Here is a 26,847-nt window from a genome sequence, read left to right on the forward strand (position 1 = left end):
AACCAGACATATGTGTGTGTGTGTGTGTGTGTGTGTGTGTGTGTGTGTGTGTGTGTGTGTGTGTGTGTGTGTGTGTGTGAATTTGCATACAAATGTATGTATGTTTAGTGAATGTGGTCAGGTTGCTCTGATTCATCCATAGGGCAAAGACGAACTCTGATTTGAGTCTTTAAAGAAAAAATAATGCAGCCAAGAAGAAAATGCATGCATTTATTCACTGACTTACAGAGTTTCAGAGCTGCAGATATAAAAGATAAAATAAATGTCCCAATTTGAGTAAGAACATGTGCTCCCTTTTTGTAATAAATTGATCAAATTCACATTTTGACTTGAAAATTAACTACGACTGTAACTTAACTCCTGGTCAGTACATCAAAATACTGTTTAAAAGTCAACTTTTGCATTTATTTACTCAAAAATACAAGTCAAATTGTGAAATATTCTTAGAATTTAAAATAGCTGTGTTCTATTGTAATATATTTTAAAATGTAGTTTATTCCTGTGATGAATTTTCAGCATCATTACTCCAGTCTTCAGTGTCACATGATCTTTCAGAAATCATTCTAATATGCTGATTTGCTGCACAAGAAACATTTCTTCTTATTATTAATGTTGAAAACAGTTGTGCTGCTCCATACAGTATTTCTGGGAAAATGTTGATACTTTTTTTTTTTTCAGGATTCTTTGATGAACAGAAAGTTCAAATGAACAGCATTTACAGTATTTGAAACGGAAATCTTTTGTAACATTATAAATGTCTTTACTTTTGTCACTTTTGATCAGTTTAATGCATATTTGCTGAATGGAATTATTCATTTCTTAAAAAAAAATAGACTTATTGAACATTTTGGCCATTTTTAGACCTTGGTCACTCTATGCTTTCATTGCATGGAAAAAAACAACATTGAAATTCGTCATGCGTGTTCTGAATGACAGATTACTCCGGCAGCCTGTGTGCGAACACATATTTTGGTGTGTTTTAGCTGGGCCTGAATCTGGTGCTAAATATTTTCACGACTTGTTTACTCAGTGGTTTTGAAAGTCAAGACGCCACAGCAGTAATTAGAGAGTTGCTGGTTTCAGTGCTGGTTAGAGCACCAGTGCCAAAAGTTTTCAAGGGACAATTGACACTTAATGCCAAACTATGCTTGCAAAGAAGAAAGCATAGTTATATAACAGTATAGAAATTCGGTAATTCTTGGAAAAGTTCACTCCAACAATAAAAAATTGCTGAAAATGTAGTCACCTTCAGACCATCCAAGATGTAGATGAGTTTGTTTCTTCATCAGAACAGATTTGGAGAAATATAGCATTATATCACTTGCTCAGCAATGCATCCTCTGCAGTGAATGGGTGCCGTCAGAATGAGAGTCCAAATAGCTGATAAAAACATCACAATAATCCACAAGTAATCCACACCACTCCAGTCCATCAATTAATGTCTTATGAAGTGAAAAGTTGCATGTTTATAAAAAAAACATCCATCAAGATGCTTTCATCTTCAAACCAGTGCTTTTTGTTTTCTTTTTATTTATTATACAATCAACAAAAGCAAAAAAGGCCTCTAATACTAGCTTGCTCTATTCTTTTTCTATTCTATTCTATCCGTTTTCTTTTTCTTTTTTTTCTTATTTATTATATAATTTAAAAAAAAACCTTGCTACGTGTATTGCGTTAAGCTAACTAAGACTTGTTATAGCACTTATCATTGCTCTTTTGTTGATTTTGATTGCTTCCATTGTCCTCATTTGTAAATTGCTTTGGATAAAAGCATCTGCTAAATGACTACATGTAAATGTAAATGCTTTTGGATAAAATACCTCCTCTATCCATAATATTGTTTCTCCAGTGTAAAAGTCGTCTGGTCTGAATCAGGAGAGAAATCTGCACAGATCAAGCACCGTTTACAAGCCAAAGCAAGCTCTAACCTAATATGTTGGTGGACTTTGACGTGTGAGGAGAACAGAGGATGGACTTTTTACTGGAGGAATTATTATTATGGATAGAGAACTTGTATTTTGGCCAGAAATGACAGTTTAAAATTAAAAACGTCTTGATGGATTGGTTTCTTACAAACACGCAGCTTTTCACTTCACAAGACATGACGGACTGGAGTGGTGTGGATTACTGTGATGTTTTTATCACTTGTTGTCCTCTCATTCTGACGGCACCCATTCACTGCAGAAGATCCATTGCTGAGCAAATCATGTAATGTAATGCTACATTTCTCCAAATCTGATGAAGAAACTCATCTACATCTTGAATGGCCAAAAAGTGAGTACATTTCCAGCCCATTTTCACTTCTGGGTGAGCTATTCCTTTAAAAGGATAATTGGCCCACAAAAGGAGATGTTTAGCAAAAACTTCACACTGCTTCCTTCCTTCTATACAACACAAAAGCCTTATATACAATAGTAGATATAAAATCTCATTCATGTTTTCTTCACGAATGCATTCAGTTTCCCAATCACACCACAGCACATGTAAACCTGAAATATAACAGGTGGTGATTTTACACAGCGTAACCGTGAAGTCATACCGCATACAAATGGTCTGCCACAGCATCAGTGGTTTTACTGTTTTTGAAGGTGTTGCACGGCTGCTAGGTGAACAGTGAACAGAAGGTCCATTCAACTTCATAAACGTCCCTCAGAGACACGCCACCCCATTCAGATAAACTAGGTGCGTTCATTAACTTTAATCTAAACACTCATAAACTAGCTGTGAATACTCATAAAGCGCCTTATGTGTGTATCTGAGGTACGGCGCGAGTGCTGTCGCAATCAATACTCCAAGCAGAACGCAGTCTGTATATAGAGACAGGCCAAAACTGTCAAGAAACGTCACTGCTGAGAGAATGAGAGAATACGGTAATATTCAGATGAAGTGTGTGAGACAGATACCATTTGCTTCATCATGATACACTGAACAGATCTGCGCAAATAATTAAGCCATATGTTCGAAAAGTCAGACAGAGGGGCATTTCATTTCATCCAGTCTTGGATTGTAATGAATGCTTGTGTTTGTTTCTGGCGCTACAACAATATTAAAAATGGGTGATTATTCAATTAAGGGGAATTTTTTTTTTATTAAATACCAAATCATTCACTCTAGTTTTAAAGAGAAGTTCTTGTTAAAATATTCAAGTATATAAAAATGAAATAATAAAATAAATATGCAATTTAAAAAAATAATAAATTAATACTTTTATTCAGCATGGATGCATTAAATTGATCAAAAGTGACAGTTCTACACGGTTTCTACAAAAGTATTAAGAAACTCAACAGTTTGCATCATCGATAAAAAGAAATGTTTCTTGAACAGCAAAACAGCATATCAGAATGATTTCTGAAGGATCATGTGTCAGTAGTAATGATGCTAAAAATTCAGCTTTGCATCACAGGAATAAATTACATTTGAAAATATATTCAAATAGAATATAGTTATTTTAAATTGTACAAAATATTACTGTTTTTACTGTATGTTTGACCAAATGAAGCCTTGGTGAGCATTAGAGGCTTCTTTCAAAAACATTTTAAAAATAAAATGTATCATCTTCAAACTTTTGAACGGTTTTGACCACTGAATGACCAATCAGTCAAGTACTCCAGAGCGCTGTGTAATCAAACAGAATAAATGGCTGAATGAATGGTTGAGTTTGTTTTCTGCTCGTCTCACGTTCACATGTGGAATCTTGCAGGCGGTTTTGCACAGATTTATAGGTGAGACTGGAAGCACAATCTGCTGGCATGATCAGGAGAAGTGGTACAGTTTGTACTTGAATGCTATGTCATTAATAATTTAGTGAAATGATTATATCAGGTTTCAGGTGGAGCAGAAACCTAATCTTCATTATAGGTTTTCTCACAAGGGGCATTAAATGGACCAAACAGATACATGTTCTTTCCTGTGTGTATCTTTCATTTCATTCAAGAATTTTTGATAGTTTTAGTTTTAGGTAAAAATAAGTACACTGATTTAAATTACAGTCCTACAATAATTTCACACATAAAATGTCTGTTTGTTTTAAGGTTTTGTTTTGTTTTGGGGGGGGAGCAATTTACCCATGCAGACTAGCAACACCCCAACAACCCCAACCATCTACCATAGCAACCGTATACTGTTAACAAAAACATTTTGAACACCTTAGCAACTACACAGTAACACCCTAGAAACCACCCACAAAATTCTAGAAACTGTATACTCTTAAAAACACTCTGAACACCTTTGCAACCACACAGCAACACCCTAACAACCCCCACAACATTCTAGAAACTGTTTACAGTTAACAAAAACATTCTGAACACCTTAGCAACCACACAGCAACACCCTAACAACCCCCACAACATTCTAGAAACTGTTTACTGTTAACAAAATCATTCTGAACACCTTAGCAACCACACAGTAACACCCTACTAACCACCCACAACATTCTAGAAACTGTATACTGTTAAACAACACTCTGAACACAGTAGCAACCACACAGTAACACCCTAGCAACCACCCAAAACATTCTAGAAACCGTATACCATTAAACAACATTCTGAACACCTTAGCAGCCACACAGTAACACCCTAGCAACCACCCACAACATTCTAGAAACCGTATACCATTAAACAACATTCTGAACACCTTAGCAACGAAACAGTAACAACCTAGAAACCACCCACAACATTCTAGAAACAGTATAATGTTAAAAAAAACATTTTGAACTCCTTAGTAACCACACAGTAACACCATGGAAACCACCCACAACATTCTAGAAACTGTATACTGTTAAAAAATATTTTGAACACCTTAGCAACCACACAGTTACACCCTAGCAATCACCCACAACATTCTAGAAATTGTATACTGTTAAAAAAAATTTGAACACCTTAGCAACCACCCACAACATTCTAGAAACAACATACTCTTAAACAACATTCTGAACACCTTAGCAACCACACAGTAACATCCTAGCAACCACCCACACCATCCTCCCAGCTTTGTTGTGGCAGGTTTTACGCAGGCAAACGCCAATCACATTTCCTTCAAACCTAGAGAGAGAAAACATCTGTAGTGGTACCTCCATGATGGTATCAGAAGTACAGAAAGAGAGAAACAGAACACACAGCCAGCTGTGATCCTGTGGACTGACACTAACCAGAATGTAGCAGCAGCTCCAAACCACAGTTTTATAAAGCCTAGTTTAGACCAGATCCCTGTATTAAATCCCACCATAAACCAGAACTCAAAATATTAAATCTCTGTAAAGCTGGCTGAAGTACAGCGAAGGTCCAAACCAACCCAATCTTCCCACCGCTTTTCACACACACAAAAAAAAAGTCACACTCCCACAACCTCAGACGTGTCCACGTCCAAACCCGACACACTCCACACAAACGTTTATTTACAGTCTAAAGCTGTCACAGCGCCTGTCCTGTCATGTATGAGAGAGATACTGTAGATAGAGAGAGGGTGGAAGACTCATTAGGAAATAAAAAGTATGAACAGGTGGAAAGGAAAGGTTACATAGATCACTTAACAGAAAAGGATATTAATATTCAGGGGGGGGCGGAGTAAGCTGTGCCACTTGCGTATTAAGTTTGTCCTGTAGTCAAGACGAAATGAGATGGAGGTAAAACTAAGAGTCTTAATTATATTTTAGAATATCTGCTATCAAGTGACGTTAGAAAAAAAGCACCTATAAATATATAGACATAGAAATACGTCTTTTGTTAAAAGTAGTCCACATCAGGACTAGGTCCGTGTAACGGTTTGCAGTTCTTTGTTCATTTTGCACCATCAAAATTAACCAGATAAAAATTGGCTTCAAATTTAAATTTTCCGGGGTTTTTTTCAAATACCTCACAAAACACAAAAAAATGGAAATCAATCCAGTCATGTTTTATGTTTGTTCAAAAAAAAATTTCGGATGCAACAACCTAAACTTGTAGAATCTAAAATTAAACAGAGAGACAAATATCCGTTTGTGAGGTATTTGAAAAAACCCCCCCGAAAAATTCAAGTTTGAAGCCAATTTTTTTTTATCTGGTTAATTTTGATGGTGCAAATTGAAGAAAGAACTCCAAACCGTTACACCGACCAGGACTAAGGGGCCGTTTACACGACAAAGTTTTCAGCCAAAAACTGGAAACTTTTTATGCGTTTTGCCTGTTCGTTTACACGACAACGGAGTTTTGGGGACTGAAAACGCATATTTTTGAAAACGGGTTTCAAAGGTCCACACGAACGCGGTTGTTTTTAAAACCGCAGCTTTTTCTACACGGTTAGGCTGTTCGTCCACACGCAAACGCAGCACCAGTTCACTGAACCCGAACATTTTTGAAAACGCCTGCCAGGGTGAAGATTTTCAAAAAGTCCGGTTGCAGTGTTATCGTGTAGTCCGCGAAACCTAAGTATGCTAATTTTCATAATGTTGCTTAATATATTTGTGGAAAAAAATTTCAGCATTCTTTCATGAATAGAAAGTTCAAAAAACAGCATTTGTCTAAAATAAAAATCCTTTTTAACGTCATAAATGTCTTTACTATCACTTTTGATCAATTTATTGCATCCTTGCTAAAAGCATTAAAACAAGCTTCTGAACAGTAATGTAATACAACAAAGAGTCAAATAATGCATAATGCATAAGTTAACATGCATTTAACAACGCTAAAGAGAAGTAATCGTTTTGCATATGTTATTCAGATAACTTTACCTTCAGAAAGCAACAACCTTGACAAAAAGAAACACAAGTTCCTCTGCAATGCGGGTCGAAAGGTCTGACACCAAATGATCCACACAGACAGCAGATTGTCCATTTATACCCATCTATCAGAGGGTGTGTGTGTATTTTGGGGGTTGGGATGGGGGTGCTAGGCTTACACGCTGATATTTTGGGAACAGACTCTAGACGTGCTGCCAAATATTAAGGAGGAACCATCATAAAGCCACCAGAACCCAAAACAAAGGTCCTGAGATTAGACGATCAGGATCAGACGCTGGAATGTTCCACGGGTCAGATGGGTGTCCCATCATCGGCACATTTCAAGAGGGAATGCTTTAGCCTGCCAGTATTTCTGTCTATTGCTTATATTGTCCAATAATTCGTCATGGGAAAAGAGTAAGACTACTCTAAACACTGGAATACAGATGAGATTCACATGTGATCCATGCTGTCATCACGCATTATCCAGAATGCTCTTCATCTGCTATCAGTAAGACAAATGTTACTCTCATTAAACAAACCCAAATTATGGAAAATTCTAGTAATGTTTCTATTATGTTATACTGTGCTCCGTTGATTGTGCACGGCTACTGTTGCACTACAATTTCCCATTTGATATAAATATGGGTGAATGAATGATAGACTGGTAGAAGGATGATGGATAAATGGACGGACAATGGATGGACATGTAGATGGATGGAATGATGGATGAAAATATGGGAAGATGACAGATGGATGGATGGATGGAAAGATTGAAAGATGATAGAAAATGTATGGAAAGATTGCAGATGGATAGATGAATGATGGATGGAAAGATTGAAAGATGATGGATGGATAGACGGATGGACGGACAGAGATTGAAAGATGAGAGACGAATAGATGGATGGATGAATGGACAGATGGAATAATGGATGGAAAGATGGGAAGATGACAGACAGATGGATGGATGGATGGATGGATGGATGGATGGACAGAGATTGGAAGATGAGAGACGAATAGATGGATGGATGAATGGATGGAAAGATGGGAAGATGACAGAGAGATGGATGGATGAATGGGTGGATGATAGATGGAAAGATTGAAAGATGGATGGATGGATGGATGGATGGAGATTCAAAGATGACAGATGGATTGATGATGGATGAATGGGCAGACTGAAGAATAGATGGAATGATGGATGAATTGGTGGATGGATGGATGGATGGATGGATGAATGATAGAGGGATGGATGGATGGAAAGAGGATGGATGGATGGATGATAGATCGAAAGATTGAAAGATGGATGGATAGAGATTCAAAGAAGACAGATGGATTGATGATGGATGAATGGACAGACTGAATAATAGATGGAATGATGGATGAATTGGTGGATGGATGGATGGATGGATGGACGGATGATAGAGGAATGAATGGATGGATGAAAGAGGATGGATGGATGGAAAGATGATAGAGTAATGGATGGATGGATAGATGGACAGATTGATGCAGAGATTAATAAAGCGAAACCATATAGAACAATCAAATGATAGAATGATGGACGGATCTATCTCTATATCTTTATATATTTCTATATTTTGATAAACTACAACACATGTATTGGCAGTGTGGAGAGGAAGAGGATGTGAGTTCAGAGCTGGACAATAGACAGGTTAATATTAATCATATATTCAGACACACACATACATATTGTATATCAATGTTCAGCAACAAAGTCTGAATACAATGATAAACCTTAAGGTCAGTCCTCAGGCGGTCTGGGGATCACTGACCATCTGTGTGTGTGTGTGGGGGTGTGTGTGAGTGCTGAGTGAGGGGTTTGTCCGGCATCTGACCCAGATCTAATATCAATAGTTTAAAACTCATCACACTCCATGTGTTCATCTCTCTCTCCACACACACACTCATCTCTCTTGCCACAGAAGTGTAGCAGTACACAATAAGGAAATCACATTAGTGGCATATGATAAATGATCTATGCATACACACACAATAGAGCATTCAGAGGCACGCTGAGTGGCGGCAGTAAGTAGCTTTAGGCTTGAGTGAGAACAGCTGAGACCAAAGCCAGAACAATACATGATGTCTGCATGTGTGTGTGTGTGTGTGTGTGTGTTCATAATAGCTGTCGGATTAAGTGTCTCTCTGGTTTACAGTTTTCTCCAACAACATGCGTTATAGATCCAGTGACTCCAGCGGGAGACACAAGGAAAACAGATTGCTGCTTTGTGTTGTGTTTCTTCTGGCCGCTGGTCGTAGATGATCTGATTCATTAGCATTACAAAGAGATTTAACTGCATTAACCACATTTAAGTCACGATTACAGAGTGTGTCTGAGACATTTCTGAATAAAAATATCATGCACATGAACACAGAAACTGTCTGGCTGTATGTGACTTCACACTAATCTAATTTAATCCCGATCTGTCTGCACTGAATCAATGCAATTACACCAGACGAGTAACTAATTCAGTCGTCTGATACCTGCTGACAACACTTTCAAACCTGGAACTCTAATTGCATAGAAAAGATGTTAGGTATCATTCATGTCTGGAGCACAAGCACTGCAGGACGGGTTAAACACTGAAGTTTGGATTTGGAGTTTGTTCAAATCTCTAAATAAGAGCAAGAGTAATGCTTGACTTTTTGAAACACTGCTAAAGCAATAATTAAAGCCCCAAAAGGTCCTAGTTCCTGGAACAGCGAGCAGATCTTCACAAGGACCAATCAATGTTCTGCACGCTAAAAATAAATAATGAAACAGTGTCTGCGCATCTGAGCATCTGTGCTTGTATGTGAATCAGTCAGAGTCAGTGACCACCAAGATATATGCATGCAATTTCATTCAAAAGTATACACTAAACTGGCACATTTTAAATAGCCAAACAGACATTGCAAAGAAGCTAGAAACAGTTTATCCAAAGATCAAATAAGATTGGTATTTTTCAAAAGTAAAGTAAAAAATAAATAAAAGAAACCATATTGAATTTATGGTTTATACCAATTTGTAAATATAATGTCCTGAATAATGTCTTATTGAATAATATTTTTGACTTTTGGGGAAGAAAAAAAATTGTAAGAAACTAAGCACTGTACAGAAAAGATTCTGCAAAACATCTCACGTCATATCACTAATATATGCACTTTTTTAAACATGGTAATTTAGCGGTTTAAATCATTTTTCTCATCTGCTGCCTGTCTAATTTGCTCATCCAGAGAGGTGAAGACAGACATCGACCCCAGCCTGAATAACATATGACATCCCCCCCATCTATATGGGGCCCTCCGAGACATCATGAGACATTACAGCTCCTGAAGAACACTACCAAATGCTAATCGTTGATCACTGTTGATTTCAGTTTATTCTCACCATTTCACACTCAACATTTACTCCATTTGTTATGGATATTATTAGGCAACTTGTAGGCATGCCGTGTCAACACAAAGACGAATTTTGCTAAAGTTTGTTTTTCAAATCTAACATTTTTTACAAAAAATAAATTAAATAAAAACTGCATGCATTCATTAATTTCATCAGTGAATATCAGTGTAGTTTCAAAAAACTAATAATAACTAAATAACCAATGTCATCATAGTTTTATCTGTTCTTTTGAACAAAACAATGGTATATTTTTATTATTTTTTTTTTAATTATTTTTCAAAATTGTCTTACTCTTTACATTTTAAAAAATTGCTTATTTAAAATTGCATTTTAGAATTTTTTTTGTTTTTACTTAAGATAGTGTTTCACATTTTAAACAAACGTATTCTTCTCAAATCGGTGTCAATAAACAGCAAGTGCTGTAGTGACAACTTGCCCCGGTTTCCCACACACTAAAAAGTATTTAACTGAAATCCATGTAAAACAGTTTTAAAGTTTCTCCTGTCTTGTGTCATGTGATGAGCTCGCGCTTACCTGTGCGCGCAGGTCTGCAGATGAGTCGCGTCGCGTCTGTGCAGCTGCGGCGGCGCTGCGAGGCTCATGAGGTCCCTCCGCAGGTGACGTCAGCAAACATGGGCTGGACCTGCAGAAAAGCAAAACACTACAAAGACCTTCCCGCAACCCCCAAAAACCTTTCTTTTACTTTATATGGACGCAACATTGCAAGACTTATATTTTGTACTACTATTAAGCAGCTTATATACTGTCCATGCAAGAAAGTTCTGTAATAAAATAAAAGTAAAATTAAGTATAGTTGAATTATATTTAATTCAAAATATTTCACTTATATGACACATTGTACTGATGCAAAATAAATAAAATAAAAAATAATTTTAAAACAATCCAATTGTTTATACCACTTATAGGCTAAATATAATGTGTTAAATAAAAATGTAAATTACATTTATACATATATATATATATACTGTATATATATATAATTGTGCTTTACTATTATAGGGGATAATTGATTGTATCTTTTATTTTATTTCGATAGTTTCTTTTATTCTGTAGTTAACTTATTCTGATCCCCTTTCTTTATATATAGTCACGTTAAAATGCTATTTAAACTGTATTTGTAAAATTTTAAATTCATCAAATACTTGAAAATGTACAAATAAAGGGGGGGGGAAATACTTTGTGCCAATTATAAATATAATGTCCTGGCAAAAAAGCTTTTTTTTTTTTTAGTTTTGTGTGTGTACCATAAAAACAAACCTGTGTGTGTGTGTAAAAATAAAATAGCAGAATAAATCATATATTCAGTACAATATATATTGTACTAATAAAGTTATGTTAAATATATAAAATAAATAACATGAGAAAGCTACCTCAATGCATGGTAATGAATATAATGTCTAAAGTTAACATAAAATGACTTAATGTAGTCAGATTGTTTCAGTCTTATTAAATAATACTTTTACTTGGTGGTGCAGGTTTCAGAGAAAGTGGCCTCAAAAGGTGCGGTTTTACAAGTTCGAGGAAAAGTATTACTACCATACTGAATCAGTCAGATAAGTAATGATTAATGATAAACCCAACAATCCTCACATTCACAGAGAGATCATTACTGCACAGCATAGTACCTAAATCACACAGGCCCTGTCTGGCCTTCCCCTGCATCCACAGGACGACAGCTTTTACAAAGACTACAGACCGTTTAAACAGTCTGACATGTTAGATAACAGTTGAAAACCTCACACAGACAGTCTAAAAGCATGCACATTGATGTTAATGTGGGTTAAATAGGATGTAGTGTAAACACAGACCACGCCAATGCATAAAGAAGCTATTATTAGCATCATGGGGATCAATAATGTACTCTAGCTCAAACTCTCCTCTAGAAAAAGCAGTGAGAGTTATTAGAGTTTATTTTATGCTCTGGGCTAATGCACTCGTAAAGCAACAGAGACAAATGAGGGGACTGTTTAGAAATCAATGTGCTCTAAATACGGTCAAATCTCTCTGAAGCACAGGCTAGTGTACTTCAAGGTACTTGACGGTGAGACAATACTTACACTATTTACTTAAAGTGAATCAATTCTGCATTAAAGATAATCTAGGAATCATTTAAACTGGTTGTGATTGCATGAGATGCAGCGTCCTCTGCTGGATGAAGGAGGAAAATGAAGCTTTGTGTCTTCTAGGATATTTGGAAATTTCCATGGTAAGGCCAACAGTATATGCAAATTTATAAACGGTATATTTAAATTATATAAATTAATTACGTGACTTTTTTTTGTCAATTACCAATCATTTTTGCTTAAAAACGAGACTGAGAGAGAGTTCAAAGATTTGCTTCATACCTATTTGTGGAAATTGCTAAGTAGTACTGTATTTATGCTGTATATATATATATATATATACATATATATACTGACAAATATATCACTAAACACGGGCTTTGGCAACAAATATTGGTTTATAGTTATTGCCAAAAGAGAAAAACAAACACACACAAGCTAAATAATACAAAAAAAACTTTGGTGGTGAAAGATTTTCACTCAGAAATTGCTAATAAATATCACAAATAATTACAAAGAATCATTAATTACACATTTAATTAAACTTTGAAGTTAGATGTTGAAAGAAATTGTTTTTTTTTATCGTAAAACATACCCCAATAACCTGTTTTGTTTACAACTTCAAAAAAATATTTTTTTATTTTGTCTTAAATTTTGTAAGTTGCTTTAGATAAAGGCTGATGGAACAAATACATGTGTGTACTTTTTGGTCATTAAAATAAGTAACTTTTTGGTAAAGAAAATTGTCCTGATCCATGAGGTTCCTGTGTGCGAAGACAAAAAGGAATGTACAAATATATTTTTTATAATTTTTTTAGACAAAAAAAATTACATTTTCTATAAAAACAGATAGTGTTTGATTGTCATGCACGCCAAAAAAAAAAAAAAAAACACATCTAAAAGGTCATTTCTCAAGCACCGATATTTCCTTCATGAAGTGCCCATCTAGTTTGAATCAGAGTTTATTGAACAGTGTCAGATCGGTTCATGTGAGAAATCTCTCTTTAGTCTCCAGTAGCTCTGCAGGGCAGTTTGTGTTTGTGAGGCCAATTATTAAGTCCTGACAGTGAGATCCAGACCTTTCTTCTCCTACTGTATCTTCTCTCATATTGCTCTCTGAAGCTGGACTGATGATGATTGTGGGAGCGTCTGAGGAGCTGCGGGTCACAGAGCCGTTCTTAGGGTTAAATGAGAGGTCAGAGGTCATATCAGCACTCCCGCTCTTCTTAGTGTAAATGGCCGTTGGTGCCGTTGCCATGGCGAGGGAACCGGAGACGAGATCTCGCTCGCATAGACTGAACGACTCTCTCATCTGCACTGGAGGCTACAGAACACAAACACACTTGGCGATTGGTTGAATTACTGTATATGGACACTCCCCTTCCTGTACATTCATTTGGTCTATAAGTTTTATTCACAAGTCTATTTAAAGGAATAGTTCACCAAAAAATTACAATTTACTGAAAATTCTCAGGCCATCCGAGATGTAGATGAGTTTGTTTCTTCATCAGAACAGATTTGGAGAAATGTAGTATTGCATAACTTGCTCACCAATGGATGCTCTGCAGTGAATGGGTGCCGTCAGAATGAGAGTCCAAACAGCTGATAAAAACATCACAATAATCCACAAGTAATCCACACCACTCCAGTCCATCAGTTAATGTCTGGTGAAGAAAAAAGCTCAATGTTTGTCATAAACAAATCCATCATTAAGACGTTCTTAAATTCCAAAAAATTAAAACGATTCCTCTATCCATACTATTTCTTTATCTAGGGATAAAGTCTGTGAATATGCACAGATCAAATGCAAAAACAGTTCAAAACAAAATATATTGGTGGTTTTTGATAAGAGAGGACAACATGGGCTGGACTTTTTTCACTGGAGGAAGCGTTATTATGGATTATGGACTCGTATTTGGGCCGGAAGGGATGATTTAAAGTTAAAATGGCTTTATGAAGGATTTGCTTCTTACAAATACGCAGCATTTTACTTCACAAGACATTAGTTGATAGACTGGAGTGGTGTGGATTACTTGTGGACTATTGTGGTGTTTTTATCAGCTGTTTGGACTCTCATTCTGACGGCACCCATTCACTGCAGAGCATCCACTGATGAGCAAGTGATGAAAAATTTCTCCAAATCTGATGGAGAAACAAACTCATCTACATCTTGGATGGCCTGGGGGCAAGTACATTTTCCACAAATTTGTAAGTGAAATATTAATGTTTCAGTGCCAGTGAATTAAACCTCACCTTCTCTATCAGCAGCGAGGAGCATTTGAGGATCTGCTGTCTCGATGAGTTTCTAAATGACACTTTAGTCAAGTTGGGCCTGTTCTCCATCAGGTCTAGTTCCACTTCTCCCATTACCTGCAATCTCACACACACACATAAACACACACCCTAAAATATAGATCCATGGACAAACCAGCACCTTATTCAGCATTCCTAAAGTGTTTGATAATAGGAGTGTTACTGAGATAAAGTGTGTGGTATTCAGCAGGTCATGTGATTTCAAGTTTAGGCCATTGATATGAACGGAGTCTCATCTTGGCGTCATAGAAACTCAAGCCTACACTGTAAAAAAAAACTGTGATATTTACGGTAAAATACCGGCAGCTGTGGTTGCCAGAACTTCACCGTACAAAATATGGTAGCAACATTTTAGGTTTTACAGACTTAAATTAAATTCACAATAAAATACCTTATTTCATTAACTGATGTAATGTTAATAAACCAACATATTGAAGTACTAATATCTGTTTTGAACCATTGTAATGCACTGATAACCACCAAAAACTGGTGGTGATGAGAAAATCACATGATGAACCAAAGCTCATCACAAACAGCTTTTCTACGAGCTGAGGAGGGCAATACTTATGAATAGAAGGTGCACAGTGTCATTCACACAAACACTAATCCCAATCATGGTGACACACGTGATACTGAAATAATGCAATAAACATTAATTTAACAACATTAGATGTAAGATTAAACCCTAGTGCACAACTGATAAGAAAAGCTAAGAAACATGTTATTTCAACAAAAAATCATCAAATTTGAAGGGTTGTCAAATTCTGGGAGTGTCAATTTACGGTTTTTCACTGTAAATTATGCAATGACTTTTTCTTTTTCACTTCCAAAAAATTTATTTTTAACAGTATTTTACTGTGAAATCACATTAAATGAAATTACATTTATTCACCGAATATAGTATGGAAACTTACTGTTAACCAGTTAACAGGTTTTTACTGTAGCATTTTACAGTTGTTTACAGTTAAAATCACAATCATTTTTTACAGTGTACAGATGGACCTTTCTACTGTACCATAGTACTGGAGTTGTTGGCGGTGGTTGTGTGGAGTTTGTTCTTGGAGACCGATGACTGTCTGCTGACGCTGGTGTCCTGGACTGAGGCATCGCTATTGGTGGAGGAGGTGAGACAGTGCTTCTAGTTAAAATCACAATCATTTTTTACAGTGTACAGATGGACCTTTCTACTGTACCATAGTACTGGAGTTGTTGGCGGTGGTTTTGTGGAGTTTGTTCTTGGAGACCGATGACTGTCTGCTGACGCTGGTGTCCTGGACTGAGGCATCGCTATTGGTGGAGGAGGTGAGACAGTGCTTCTGAACGCGAGACAGGCAGGACAAACCTGGGACCTTCTCAGCCAATGTGGCTCTGCAGACAAATTAATATATGTCATGATGTGAAAAAAAAAAATATATATATATATATATACATGTATATACACACACACACACACACAGAGACACACACGCATATACATATATTTTTAGTTTTAGTTTTACATTTTTTTACTTTTTTTAGTTCACTTAAATAGACTTGGTGTGACAAATGATTATAAACCAACATGTATAATAATATAATATTATATTATATTATATTATATTATATTATATTATATTATATTATATTATATTATATTATATTATATTATATTATATTATATTATAAATTGTTTCAATTAGTTTTAGGTAAAGTCTGGGGCACTGCTGCCACTGCTTGACATTAATGTTCTACTAACCCTTTGTATTTTTTCTGTCCACATACAAACATGTATTTTTGCATGAAATGAGCGTGATTGTGTATTTAGCTTGTTTTAATATCTATTTACCTGTATTTGGTGTGAACTATGGCATATATGAAAGGGTTGTAGATGGCAAATGATTTGGCGATGACCGCCGGCAGTGTTTTAGAGTAGGGTGTGAGGATGCTTGCATGCCTGAGAAACACAGGAAAAAATACAGTTACTTTTAAATGCATGTAGGTCATTCAAAAAGTGCAGTGCTGAAGAGAGAAAAAGAGATTACAATGTTTTATAATCACTATAATCTACTTCTCACAGCTGTGCTGAGCTTAACTACTATAGAGATCCACAAACACACTTACATACACAAACAAATGTACATCGAAAAGTGCCAGATAAACAGTAATCAGGGGATTTGCAGATTACAGACACGTTAAACACTTCTGATATATAAAGATTACAGCAAACTATATATAGCATCTAGTATACCGATTCAATGCACCATATATTGAGGACTTTCCTCATATGCGTCTGTATCTCAGTAGCTGGTTATCAGTCAGAAATTCCATTACTGCTTGTTTTTTTATGTCATTTATGAATATTTTATGCAACATTTTATATTTTTGTGTCCTCTAGAATTTTGTTTTCCAAAGGGTTCGCTAATAACAAAAATGGTGACTCCAAACTATTAAACAATATCTTCAACACTACACTTTTCTTTTCTTAAAATCTGCATCTTTGAACAGTAAGTTCCCACTGTGACAAGTTACCCCACATAGTGTGACAATGTGTCCTGTTATATGGTTAACATCTGCAAATGAACTTTAAACTTTTTTATAGCCATTATGTCAAGAATTCAGTCCATGGACTTCTGTTTATTCACCACCAGAGGTCACCCTTTCCATTTCATTGACTCTCGCACTACACAAACTGTTGCATAGCACCCCGGACTACATTTCCCATCATTCTTTGCACAATTTGCACACTGCCCTGATTGCACTCATTGCACACAGCTGTTTCTAATTACCTCATTCACTATATAACACCCACTCTAACCACCTTTCTCTGCTGAGTATTGTTTAGCCTGTACCCCTTTCCGAGTCTCCGTGGTTTCCTTGTCTTGCCTTGCCCAAATGAACTTTAAACTTTTTTATAGCCATTATGTCAAGAATTCAGTCCATGGACTTCTGTTTATTCACCACCAGAGATCACCCTTTCCATTTCATTGACTCTCGCACTACACAAACTGTTGCATAGCACCCCGGACTACATTTCCCATCATTCTTTGCACAATTTGCACACTGCCCTGATTGCACTCATTGCACACAGCTGTTTCTAATTACCTCATTCACTATATAACACCCACTCTAACCACATTTCTCTGCTGAGTATTGTTTAGCCTGCACCCCTTTCCGAGTCTCCCTTGTTTTGCCTTGCCTTGCCTGTTTTTGCGGTTTTTGATCTTTGCCTGTTTCCTTGGATTTCTCCCTCTCGTCTCGCCCCTTTGATTCTGTCTGCTGATCGGTGACCTACGCTAGCCCTAGGACTATTCTTGTGTTTTGCCCGCCATATACCTGTTTGCCATTGTTTTGACCCTGCCTGTGTACTACGTCTCTTTAATAAAGCCTGCAGATGGATCCACACGTCTCACGTCTCGTCAGCCCCGTTACACATTAACTGTAGTCAGTACTTTAACATACAGTATATTGGTTATATAGAAATTGTACTCCCATTACTGAAATTATCCACATTTTACCCAATTTTAAATTGCAAGCACAACAAATAAGATGTGTTAGGAACAGTACACTTTCAAATTTAGGACAAATGCTATATTTCATAGTTACTTCTCATCAAATGCATCTCTTTAATCTCAGATGAAAGACCATGTCATGCCTACAGGACAGATAACAACAGAGCAGGACAGTGAACACAGCGCTTACACAAGCGAGCTGTTGTTTGGCTCTCATCACATGGCTGTAAAATCAGTATGAGGCCATAATTTTACAACCCCATATCTTCTTGTGACTCTTTGATGAACAGAAAGTTCAAAACAACAGCATTTGTTTGCAACAGAAATCCTTTGTAGAATTACAAATGTTACTTTCGATCAATTTAATGCATACTTGCTGAATAAAAGCATTCATTTCTTTTCTTTTTTTAAACGTTCTGACCAACCTTTTGAATGGTAGAGTGTCATTCATGCATGCAGCACAAACTACATTCTAAGGGTTAGGAATAACCCCATGTATGAGCAATAGATTTAGTGATGCTTCCGAAATTTATATAAAGATCACTTGAATAAGAAGCAGCACTCACCCTGCCCAGGCGATGAGGGTGACGCACGCGTAGGGAGCCCAGGACAGCACATACACCACTATGACCACAGCCGCTATTTTAGCCAGTTTCCATTCACTCCTCATGGACTGCTGCTTCACAAAGCTGGACTTCTGAGAGCTCAGCTGCTCTAGATCTCTAAACACACACACACACACACACATACATTCATGCAGTCGTAAACGCTTTTCACTGAAAACTCTTCAATTTGAAGACGCCTCAAGGAGCTCAGACCTGCTGGCCTTTCGTACGGAGAGGAACATAACCAGGTAACAGTAGAGGATGATGGCCAGAGGGATGAAGAAGACGAAACAGCACAGCATCATGGTGTAACTCTTGTAGGTGGGAGACGGCGAGACGTAGTCCCACGTGTAGGTTGTCATCAGACCTTCAGGGATGTAGGAACCTGCAGGAGCATTAAAAGACATATCGGACATTTCATGCTAAAGTCACATCTGAAAGGGATAGTTCACCAAAAAAATTAAAATGCTGTCATCATTTACTCAAGTTGCTCCAGACCTGTATGAGTTACTTTCTTCTGTTGAACACAAAAGAAGGTATTGTGAAGAATGCTGGTAACCAAAGTTGCTGGCCCTGTTAGTCTATTGGGATGAAGCAATTGTTTGGTTACCCATATTTTTCATATATCTTGTAAGTTCAACAAAGAAACTCATACAGGGTTGGAACAGCTTGAGGGTGAGTAAATAATGATTTTTTTTCTCAGAATTTTGAGTTTATATCTTGCAATTAATAATTCGAAATTGCGAGATATCTGAGAAAAAAAATCTGAATTGTGAGATCAGCGGCAGCGCTCACTATTGAGAGAGAAAAAAAAGTAATTTTTAAGATAAAGAGTCGCATTTAGCTTTTTTTAAATATTTTTATTCCTTGGCAGAAATAAGCTTCCACACTCACCAGTATTAATAAAAATACTTTAGCTTAAGTGTTTTCCATGATATCTGCATAAAATAAAGTTAACAGTTTATGAACAATGAATTTCAGGTGTTGCTTCTACTTATGTGACTTGCTTTTTTTTCTGCAAAACACAAAAGATATTTTGAAGATATTTTTGTTGCTAACCAAACAGTTTAGGTTACCATTGACTCCCGTTATATGGACAAAAAGTACAATGGGAGTCAATGTGAACTGAAACAGTTTGTTTACCAGTAAAATATCTTTAAAGTCCCCATGAAGTCAAAATGAAAGTTTTTTGGGTGTTAGTATCAATATGTTAGTCTTAAGGTTATCTATAAGGCAGTGTGCTCCGAAACAGTGACAAAATTCACATTTAGAAGATATAAGCATTCAAAGCTTGCAGTTCGTCACTTCCGCCAAAACGATTTTTTTTTTGACGTCACATCGTACACATCTTCTCATCAAATCTTCTGACCAATCAAATGCTCTCTAGAATCCGAAGCGCCCGCCCCCTGCACTACAAACAGACGCTGAAGCTGCGGCTGAGATCGGTCACTTGTCCAGTGTAGGGTGACCATACGTGCCATTTTCCCAGGAAGCGTCCTGGCCAGGATTTCTATATTGCCTAAAATATCTAGGTTTTGGCTTTGTTTGCGTGTGCAGACCGATCGGTTTATGACATCAAAATACCTCGAGAGCATTTTGAAAGCATAAGGAACCGTCTGTATGGTATATACTTTAGCTTAAGTGTTTTCCATGATATCTGCATAAAATAAAGTTAATAAAAAGAATCACTTCCGCAAAGTTTCTACTATTTTCTAATTATTGATAAATAAAGGAATATATTTTTGATTAATAAATATACTCAGTTTATTTTAAAAATGCAGAAAAAAATTTCAACATTTTTGCTTTAAAAATGTTTATATATATTTTAATCATCTCTTCAGCAAAGTTTCCACTATCTTTTACTGTAGCATTTTTACAGTCTTTAACCATTAACTTCACGTCATTTTTTACAGTGTAGGGTTAGGGTTAGGGCTAGGCCAAAACCTAGATATTTTAGGCAATATAGAAATCCTGGCCAGGACGCGTCCTGGGAAAATGGCACGTATGGTCACCCTACCACAGTGTAGTATTTCCTGTACAGTGAATGGGTCGACGTGCACAATGTAGATGATAGGGAACGATTCAGACAGTGTAAAAATGCTTTCGATTGGTACAAATTCTGAAGGTCTGGTTTCACGTTGTTTCACGCGAACCACAGCAGCGCACACAGTCTGATCCGGACTTTGGCTCCGGTTCAGAGACGCGAGTCGGCATATATTAAAAACTTTTAAAACTACACATCCTCAGCATGATTATGACCACTATTTTGTTTTACTAAGAGTTTCATATTGAATCTAGGGGGTAATCTATTAGACTGTGGCTGTCAAATGCGGCTTTACCGAGCTCAATGGCTCTGGTCCGAGTAGATATAAACAAAACGCAATTGGCTATTTTAAAAGGGGGGCGGGGCTGATCGATATGTCCCGCCCTCCCTTTCTGTTTCAGTTGAAATTACGTCACCACATAGAGTAATGCTGCATGTTTCAAGGCACTTCAGGGGACCTTTAAGTTATCCTCTTTTAAATTTTTTTGATTAACTGTCCTATAAAAGCTTGTTTCCACCATTGAATAAAATTCAGATATTTTTATGTCTCACAATTCTGACCTTTTCCCACAAATTCTTGAGTTTGTCTCGCAATTTTGACTTTTTTTCACTGAATTCTGAGTTGACATCTCACAATTTATTTTTTTCGCCAGGAAATAAAACATAAAAGTAATTGCGACTTTTTTCATTTCACAAGACTCTTTTTCATCTCACAAATCTGACTTTTTTTCTCTGAATTGTGAGTTTATATCTCTCAACTGCAAGTTATAACTCGTAATTGCGAGATTACATCTCACAATTTTGACTTTTTTCTCAGAGTTTTTATAGTATCTGACAAATCTGTCTTTTTGTTTGCACCACAGAATAAAAAATAAAAAGGCAATTCCGACTTTTCATCTCACAATTCAGAATTTTTATTTAAAAAAAGTTGTGAGACACAAAGTTGCAATTACCTTTTTTTTTTCGATGGCAGAAATATTCCATAACTATCCTTTTAACTGCATTTAAATGCAAATATGTAATATTATAAACAGATTTTATTACACACACAGAACGATTATATCCCTACTAATCTTTGCCGACAAAACCTTTCATTGTAAATGCATAAAAAGAAGATGGGATGCAAATGAGAGTTATTTGTCAAAGCTGATATCCAACAGATCAAATGCCTCCATTGCAGTTCTTTCCATCGATGTACTGTAGTTCTAGGGATTCCTGTAATAGCAGTCAATTCCTTCCACTCTACAGAAGCCCATGATTTCAATAATTGCACCCATTTATGGAAATGAATCAACCTTGTTATTTATACCTCGTTCACAATATTCCCAAGTTCCCTGCCCTAAAAATGACCTATTTTGAATGCAAAGGAAAAAACAATTATGGAAAATGAGGATTAGGGCTGTCCGGTGACCTGCAGGGTGTTTTGCGTGAGTAACCTTAATCTGAGCAAACGGGTGTAGTAAAAAAGAAAAGAGAAGCTTTTTACTAGTATTTCACTGCCTGCTCTAGTTTTACCGCACTGCTCCAATTTACTAAAACAATTAATGTCAATAACATATTCGAATCGAGTTTGATAATTAATTTACTGCATCATACAGTGCTACGTAATAAAACACCAAATTTCCCCACATGAGCTAAGAGATTGGTTCAAGTTCTTCATCTCAACAAACAACTAAGCATTCATGCCTGTAGAAGGCAAACATGACCAAAGCGTTGCCCGTGACTCCTAAAGTGCCGATGATGAGGATGAGGAAGGCGATGATGTAATGCACATGATCCGGGATGTCCAGTCTTCTGTAGATCTGCCGTTGAGGCTCCATCACCAAACGGAAGATACAGCAACAAACACTGAAGAACAGCTCTTCAACAAACCAAACCTGAGCGCAGACTCAGTCATGGTCTCGGTCTTCTGTTTCCCACATCACTTCCTCTCAGTCTGTCTCTGCTCAGAGTAAGAGAGAGTTTAGTTCAACACTATAAGTAACAGCAACAGATGGACACACTGCTACCTACTTGTCACATGACACACCCCTGACATTCTGTCCTCTTTGAACATGGCTAGAAGAAGAGAAAACACATGAGACTAATTGAAACCAGACAAAAGATGAGTTGAAATGAGAGCATGTGTCAGATAGATTACAGTGCTTTCCTCTTTCATCACTGATGTAATGGATGTGAGGGTCAGAGAGAGATTCTGAATGAGAGAGAGAGTGAATGAGGGTTGAACATGTACAGCTGCAGTGATTCAAGCTTCTCTGAGCTCAAGGAATCACCAGGAATGTTTCTTCGGACTTCAGAAATGCCATTTTAGCATGCTACTACAGTATTTACTAATATTTCATATTTTCAGATTTCATTTCGATTTTAGTTTACATTTCAGTAATTTTGTTAGGTTCTATTTCTATTTAGCTTTTAATTATAAACTTATTTCAGTTAGTTGCCAAGGCAGTATTTCTATTATTAAAAAATAGTTTTTCATTTCAGTTAGCAATAACAACAATGCAGTCTATAGTTTAATCTTCTGTTTTCACCACTCAAAAATCTGTAAATAAATAATCCAAACAAACAAATGAACAATATTATTTCAATGACAAGCTTGACTATTTTATTTGACAAATACAAAGCTTTGCTAAAAACATTAGCAGACTTTTAAAAAATATTTCTAGCTTTAATTCATTTTTTATTATTATTTAAGTTTCTAATTTTCTGTTTACTTTTTCATCTAATATCAGTATTTTAGCTTTAATTTTTTCTATCTCAGAAAATGATTTTTAATAGTTTTAGTTAACAACACTGCAATCCACAATGCATTTATGAACGGGCTTCTGTCTTTCATCCATATCTGAAAATTCAAAATCCAACCTGATCTCATGAGGAAAACATATGAATTTGTATGATATAATTTGTGACCCTGGACCAATCATAAGGGTCAATTTTTCGAAATTGAGATTCATACATCATCTGAAAGCTGAATAAATAAGCTTTCCATTGATGTATGGTTTGTTAGGATAATAACAATATAATATTGTTAGGACAATATTTGGCCAATATTTGAAATCTGGAATCTGAGGGTGGAAAAAAAATCTAAATATTGAGAAAATCACCTTTAAAGTTGTCCAGATGAAGTCCTTAGCAATGCATATTACTAATCAAAAATTAAGTTTTGATATATTTACGGTAGGAAATTTACAAAATATCTTCATCGGGCATGATCTTTACTTAATATCCTAATGATTTTTGGCATAAAAGAAAAATGTATCATTTTGACCCGTACAATGTATTGTTGGCCATTGCTACAAATATGCTCGTGCTACTACATAAGCTTTTGTGCTCCAGGGTCACATTTGTAGAAAAACATAATTTTTTGGAAAAAATGTAAGCAAGAAGGTCCACCGCTAAACCTAACTGTCAGTGGGGAGTAAGCAGATTGTTTGAAAACATACAAATCAAATTCATTTTATTTAGCCACTAATATGCCAAATTGTAAATAGTTACAAAATGCATGAGTGTGTGTTGGCCAAAACTCATTTTAAATGGTCGTTTCCACTGAGTAGCATGAATCACTTTGAGTAAATTCACTGTCCTCTGTGTAGCTTTATACTTTTTACCACTTTTAATTTATTCGATGTGATGTATTAGTATCACTTTTACTATACTTAAACTTACTTCTCAACCATTTATGAAGTATGTTCTAGCATGCAGAGTGTTGCTGCATCCAAAATAGTATCATTTCCTTCTATACAGTAGGCAAAAACAGTGTTTAAAGTACGTCAAATTCAAAGTATTAATAAAAAAAGTTGGGAAAAACGTAGTTTCCGGATAATTTACTACATCCAGCGAGCTTGATTATATTGTCAAAGAGTTCTGCTGTTGCACATTTGACAAATACAAAGCTTTGGTATAACATTAGCAGAAAACACACTGTGACCATCTTGTTTTATCCTACAATAACCAGCGAATAAAAAAGCTTAATGGATCGTCCTAAGAGACCTTGTGTGTCTGTCCACATGTTCTCTCATCACTTTAGCACCGTAATCCAGGCATCACTTCTGTTCTCTCCACGGCAGTCAATGGCCTCTGTGGGATTATATCTCTCTCCATAATCCTACATTTTAGCTAAAACCTCACCGACAATAACAGCATTACTCTAATTCAGCCTATATGAAAAGCATGCTCACAGTTACACACCAGCCTCCAGCAGATTATATTATAGCTCAAGGAATCAATCTAACTAACCTGGAACATAAGAGGTTCTCACTCCTAATCTGAGATCTGCGGGAGCACAATTTACATCATTTAGAAATATAAGGTTCTTGATTAATGGAGATGAATGTGCACCATTCAAAAGTTTGGGGTCAGTACGATTTTTTGAAAGAAATTAATACTTTTATTCAGTAAGGATGCACTCAATCGATCAAAAGTGACAGTAAAGACATTGTTTAACAACACTTCTATTTCTAATAAATGTTGCTCTTTTGAGCTGTCTATTCATCAAAGATCCCTGAATAAAAATATGAAGCAGCACAACTGTTTTCAACATTGATAATAATCCGAAATGTTTCTTGAGCAGCAAATCGGCATATTAGAATGATTTCTGAAGGATCATGTGACACTGAAGACTGAAGTAATGATGCTGAAAATTCAGCTTTGCATCACATGAATAAATTATATTTTACTATATACTCAAATAGAAGACAGTTATTTTTAATTGTAATAATATTTCACAATATTACTGTTTTTACTATATTTCTGAACAAGTAAATGCAGCCTTGGTGCACAAGAGTTACTGACCCCCAAGTTAAAGAACGGTAGTGTGTGTGTGTGTGTGTGTGTGTGTGTGTGTGTGTGTATCCTACAGATTTACGTTGACGTAGAGATCAAGAGACTTGCAGGTGGGACCTTTTACCCATCAACCACAAAGAACACCTTAGCAACTGCCTAGCAACCACCTACAACATTCTCAACTCACAATCTCGTTCAGATGAGTGGAGAGATTTAGTGATCCTGACATCTGATATTTCTATAGGACAGCTGCACATGTAAAGTCTGATGTAAGCCTCTTTAGCCTGTCTTGAACAAATCATCCCTCTGCAGCATTGTGCATTAATGTAACAATGGTATGAACTGAAATGTCTGTTTAATCAAGAGAATGTTTTGCAGTAGTTATATCATAAATTATATGAATGTTAGGTTGAAATGTGATTTCAACCAATGCAAAAGACAGAAGCAGAGGAACGTGATAAATCAAGTCTAATGTGCAAAAATAAAACATTATTTAGAAAATCTGCCAAATGCAAACAGAAAATAAGCTTTCACTTGAATTCTGTTGACATTTATGTAGTCAATTTGCAATTAAATCACAATCTTTGTTTCTTTTTTTTGGGGGGGGGGGGGGGGGGGGGGACTGATTCGTCTTATCCATCCAAATCATGGAAATAAATCATGAGTTCGTAATTATTATCTGACTCCACATGGCTGACGATCTATTCCCCAGTGAAATAAGATAACGTGTAATTTACCAAGGCATTAAACTTTGCTATCAGAGTCATGTCACATCTTAATCTTTTGTTGTCTTGGGATTACTCTTATTTTGGGCCAAGGTGAATTGTCATGTATTTTTTTTATCTGGAATGAATAGTTTTGATTACTTGCTGATCCTCTGTTGGGCTTAAACGTCAGCTTTATGGGGAGAAATGTGTCAACCTGGGCAGAAAAGAAGGAAAGGAGGGTATTTTAGGGCATTATCACGGACACATTGAATATCAAAGAACAATTGTGTCATGAATCATGATCACCTGAAACTGATATCAATACAACAGCACTCTTGTGGCTTGCTTGTTTGAAAATGCTCATCTATCAGCCCGAATAATGCTCTCTGTCCAAGATCAAATTTGGGTTTAGGGCAAAAATGCAACCCAAAATGCGGGCTTAAAATGTGGTGTTATGAAATTTCCCTTTATGCTAATCACAGGGGATTCAAATACATCAAAATCTACTGTAACAATAGACAGTTTAATGCAAGATACAGTCAGACATGTATTCTAGCACAGCAGAGCTGAAACACAGGCATCACTAATAGCCTAACAACAACAAAAAATAACTCAATCTTCTTTGAATGGGCTTAATCTTTAGTTTTCTCAGAAATCTTTTGCTGACATCTAGTGTTTAAAATACAAAGAGCTTTCTGTGTGCCTCAGATGATGGACTATTGTTAAAATATAA

The 26,847-nt window shown here is 36.2% G+C and overlaps 2 protein-coding genes across 2 annotated transcripts in view; both read right to left on the reverse strand.

The window, feature by feature from the left end:
- The window catches only part of pdlim5a (PDZ and LIM domain 5a), a 46,043-nt gene extending 39,237 nt beyond the window's left edge, over nt 1-6,806 (reverse strand). The window contains exons 1-3 of the mRNA XM_016284660.1: nt 6,704-6,806; nt 5,450-5,468; nt 2,526-2,532 (exon numbers count right to left, since the gene is read on the reverse strand). Coding sequence (XP_016140146.1) covers nt 2,526-2,532; nt 5,450-5,468; nt 6,704-6,806 — 129 coding nt within the window. The remainder of the gene's footprint in view (nt 1-2,525; nt 2,533-5,449; nt 5,469-6,703) is intronic.
- Nucleotides 6,807-15,672: 8,866 nt separating this feature from the next.
- LOC107594569 (melanopsin-A-like) lies at nt 15,673-18,999 on the reverse strand. Its single transcript, XM_016284661.1, has 4 exons — nt 18,795-18,999; nt 18,543-18,698; nt 16,314-16,421; nt 15,673-15,856 (listed from the first exon to the last, which is right to left on the reverse strand). Exons 1-4 carry the CDS (start codon nt 18,995-18,997, stop codon nt 15,673-15,675), a joined length of 651 nt encoding a protein of 216 aa, XP_016140147.1. The 5' UTR covers nt 18,998-18,999.
- Nucleotides 19,000-26,847: the final 7,848 nt, after the last annotated feature.

Source organism: Sinocyclocheilus grahami, unplaced genomic scaffold (assembly GCF_001515645.1).
Source record: "Sinocyclocheilus grahami isolate Dianchi unplaced genomic scaffold, SAMN03320097.WGS_v1.1 scaffold186.1, whole genome shotgun sequence".
Classification (NCBI taxonomy): Eukaryota; Metazoa; Chordata; class Actinopteri; order Cypriniformes; family Cyprinidae; genus Sinocyclocheilus; species Sinocyclocheilus grahami.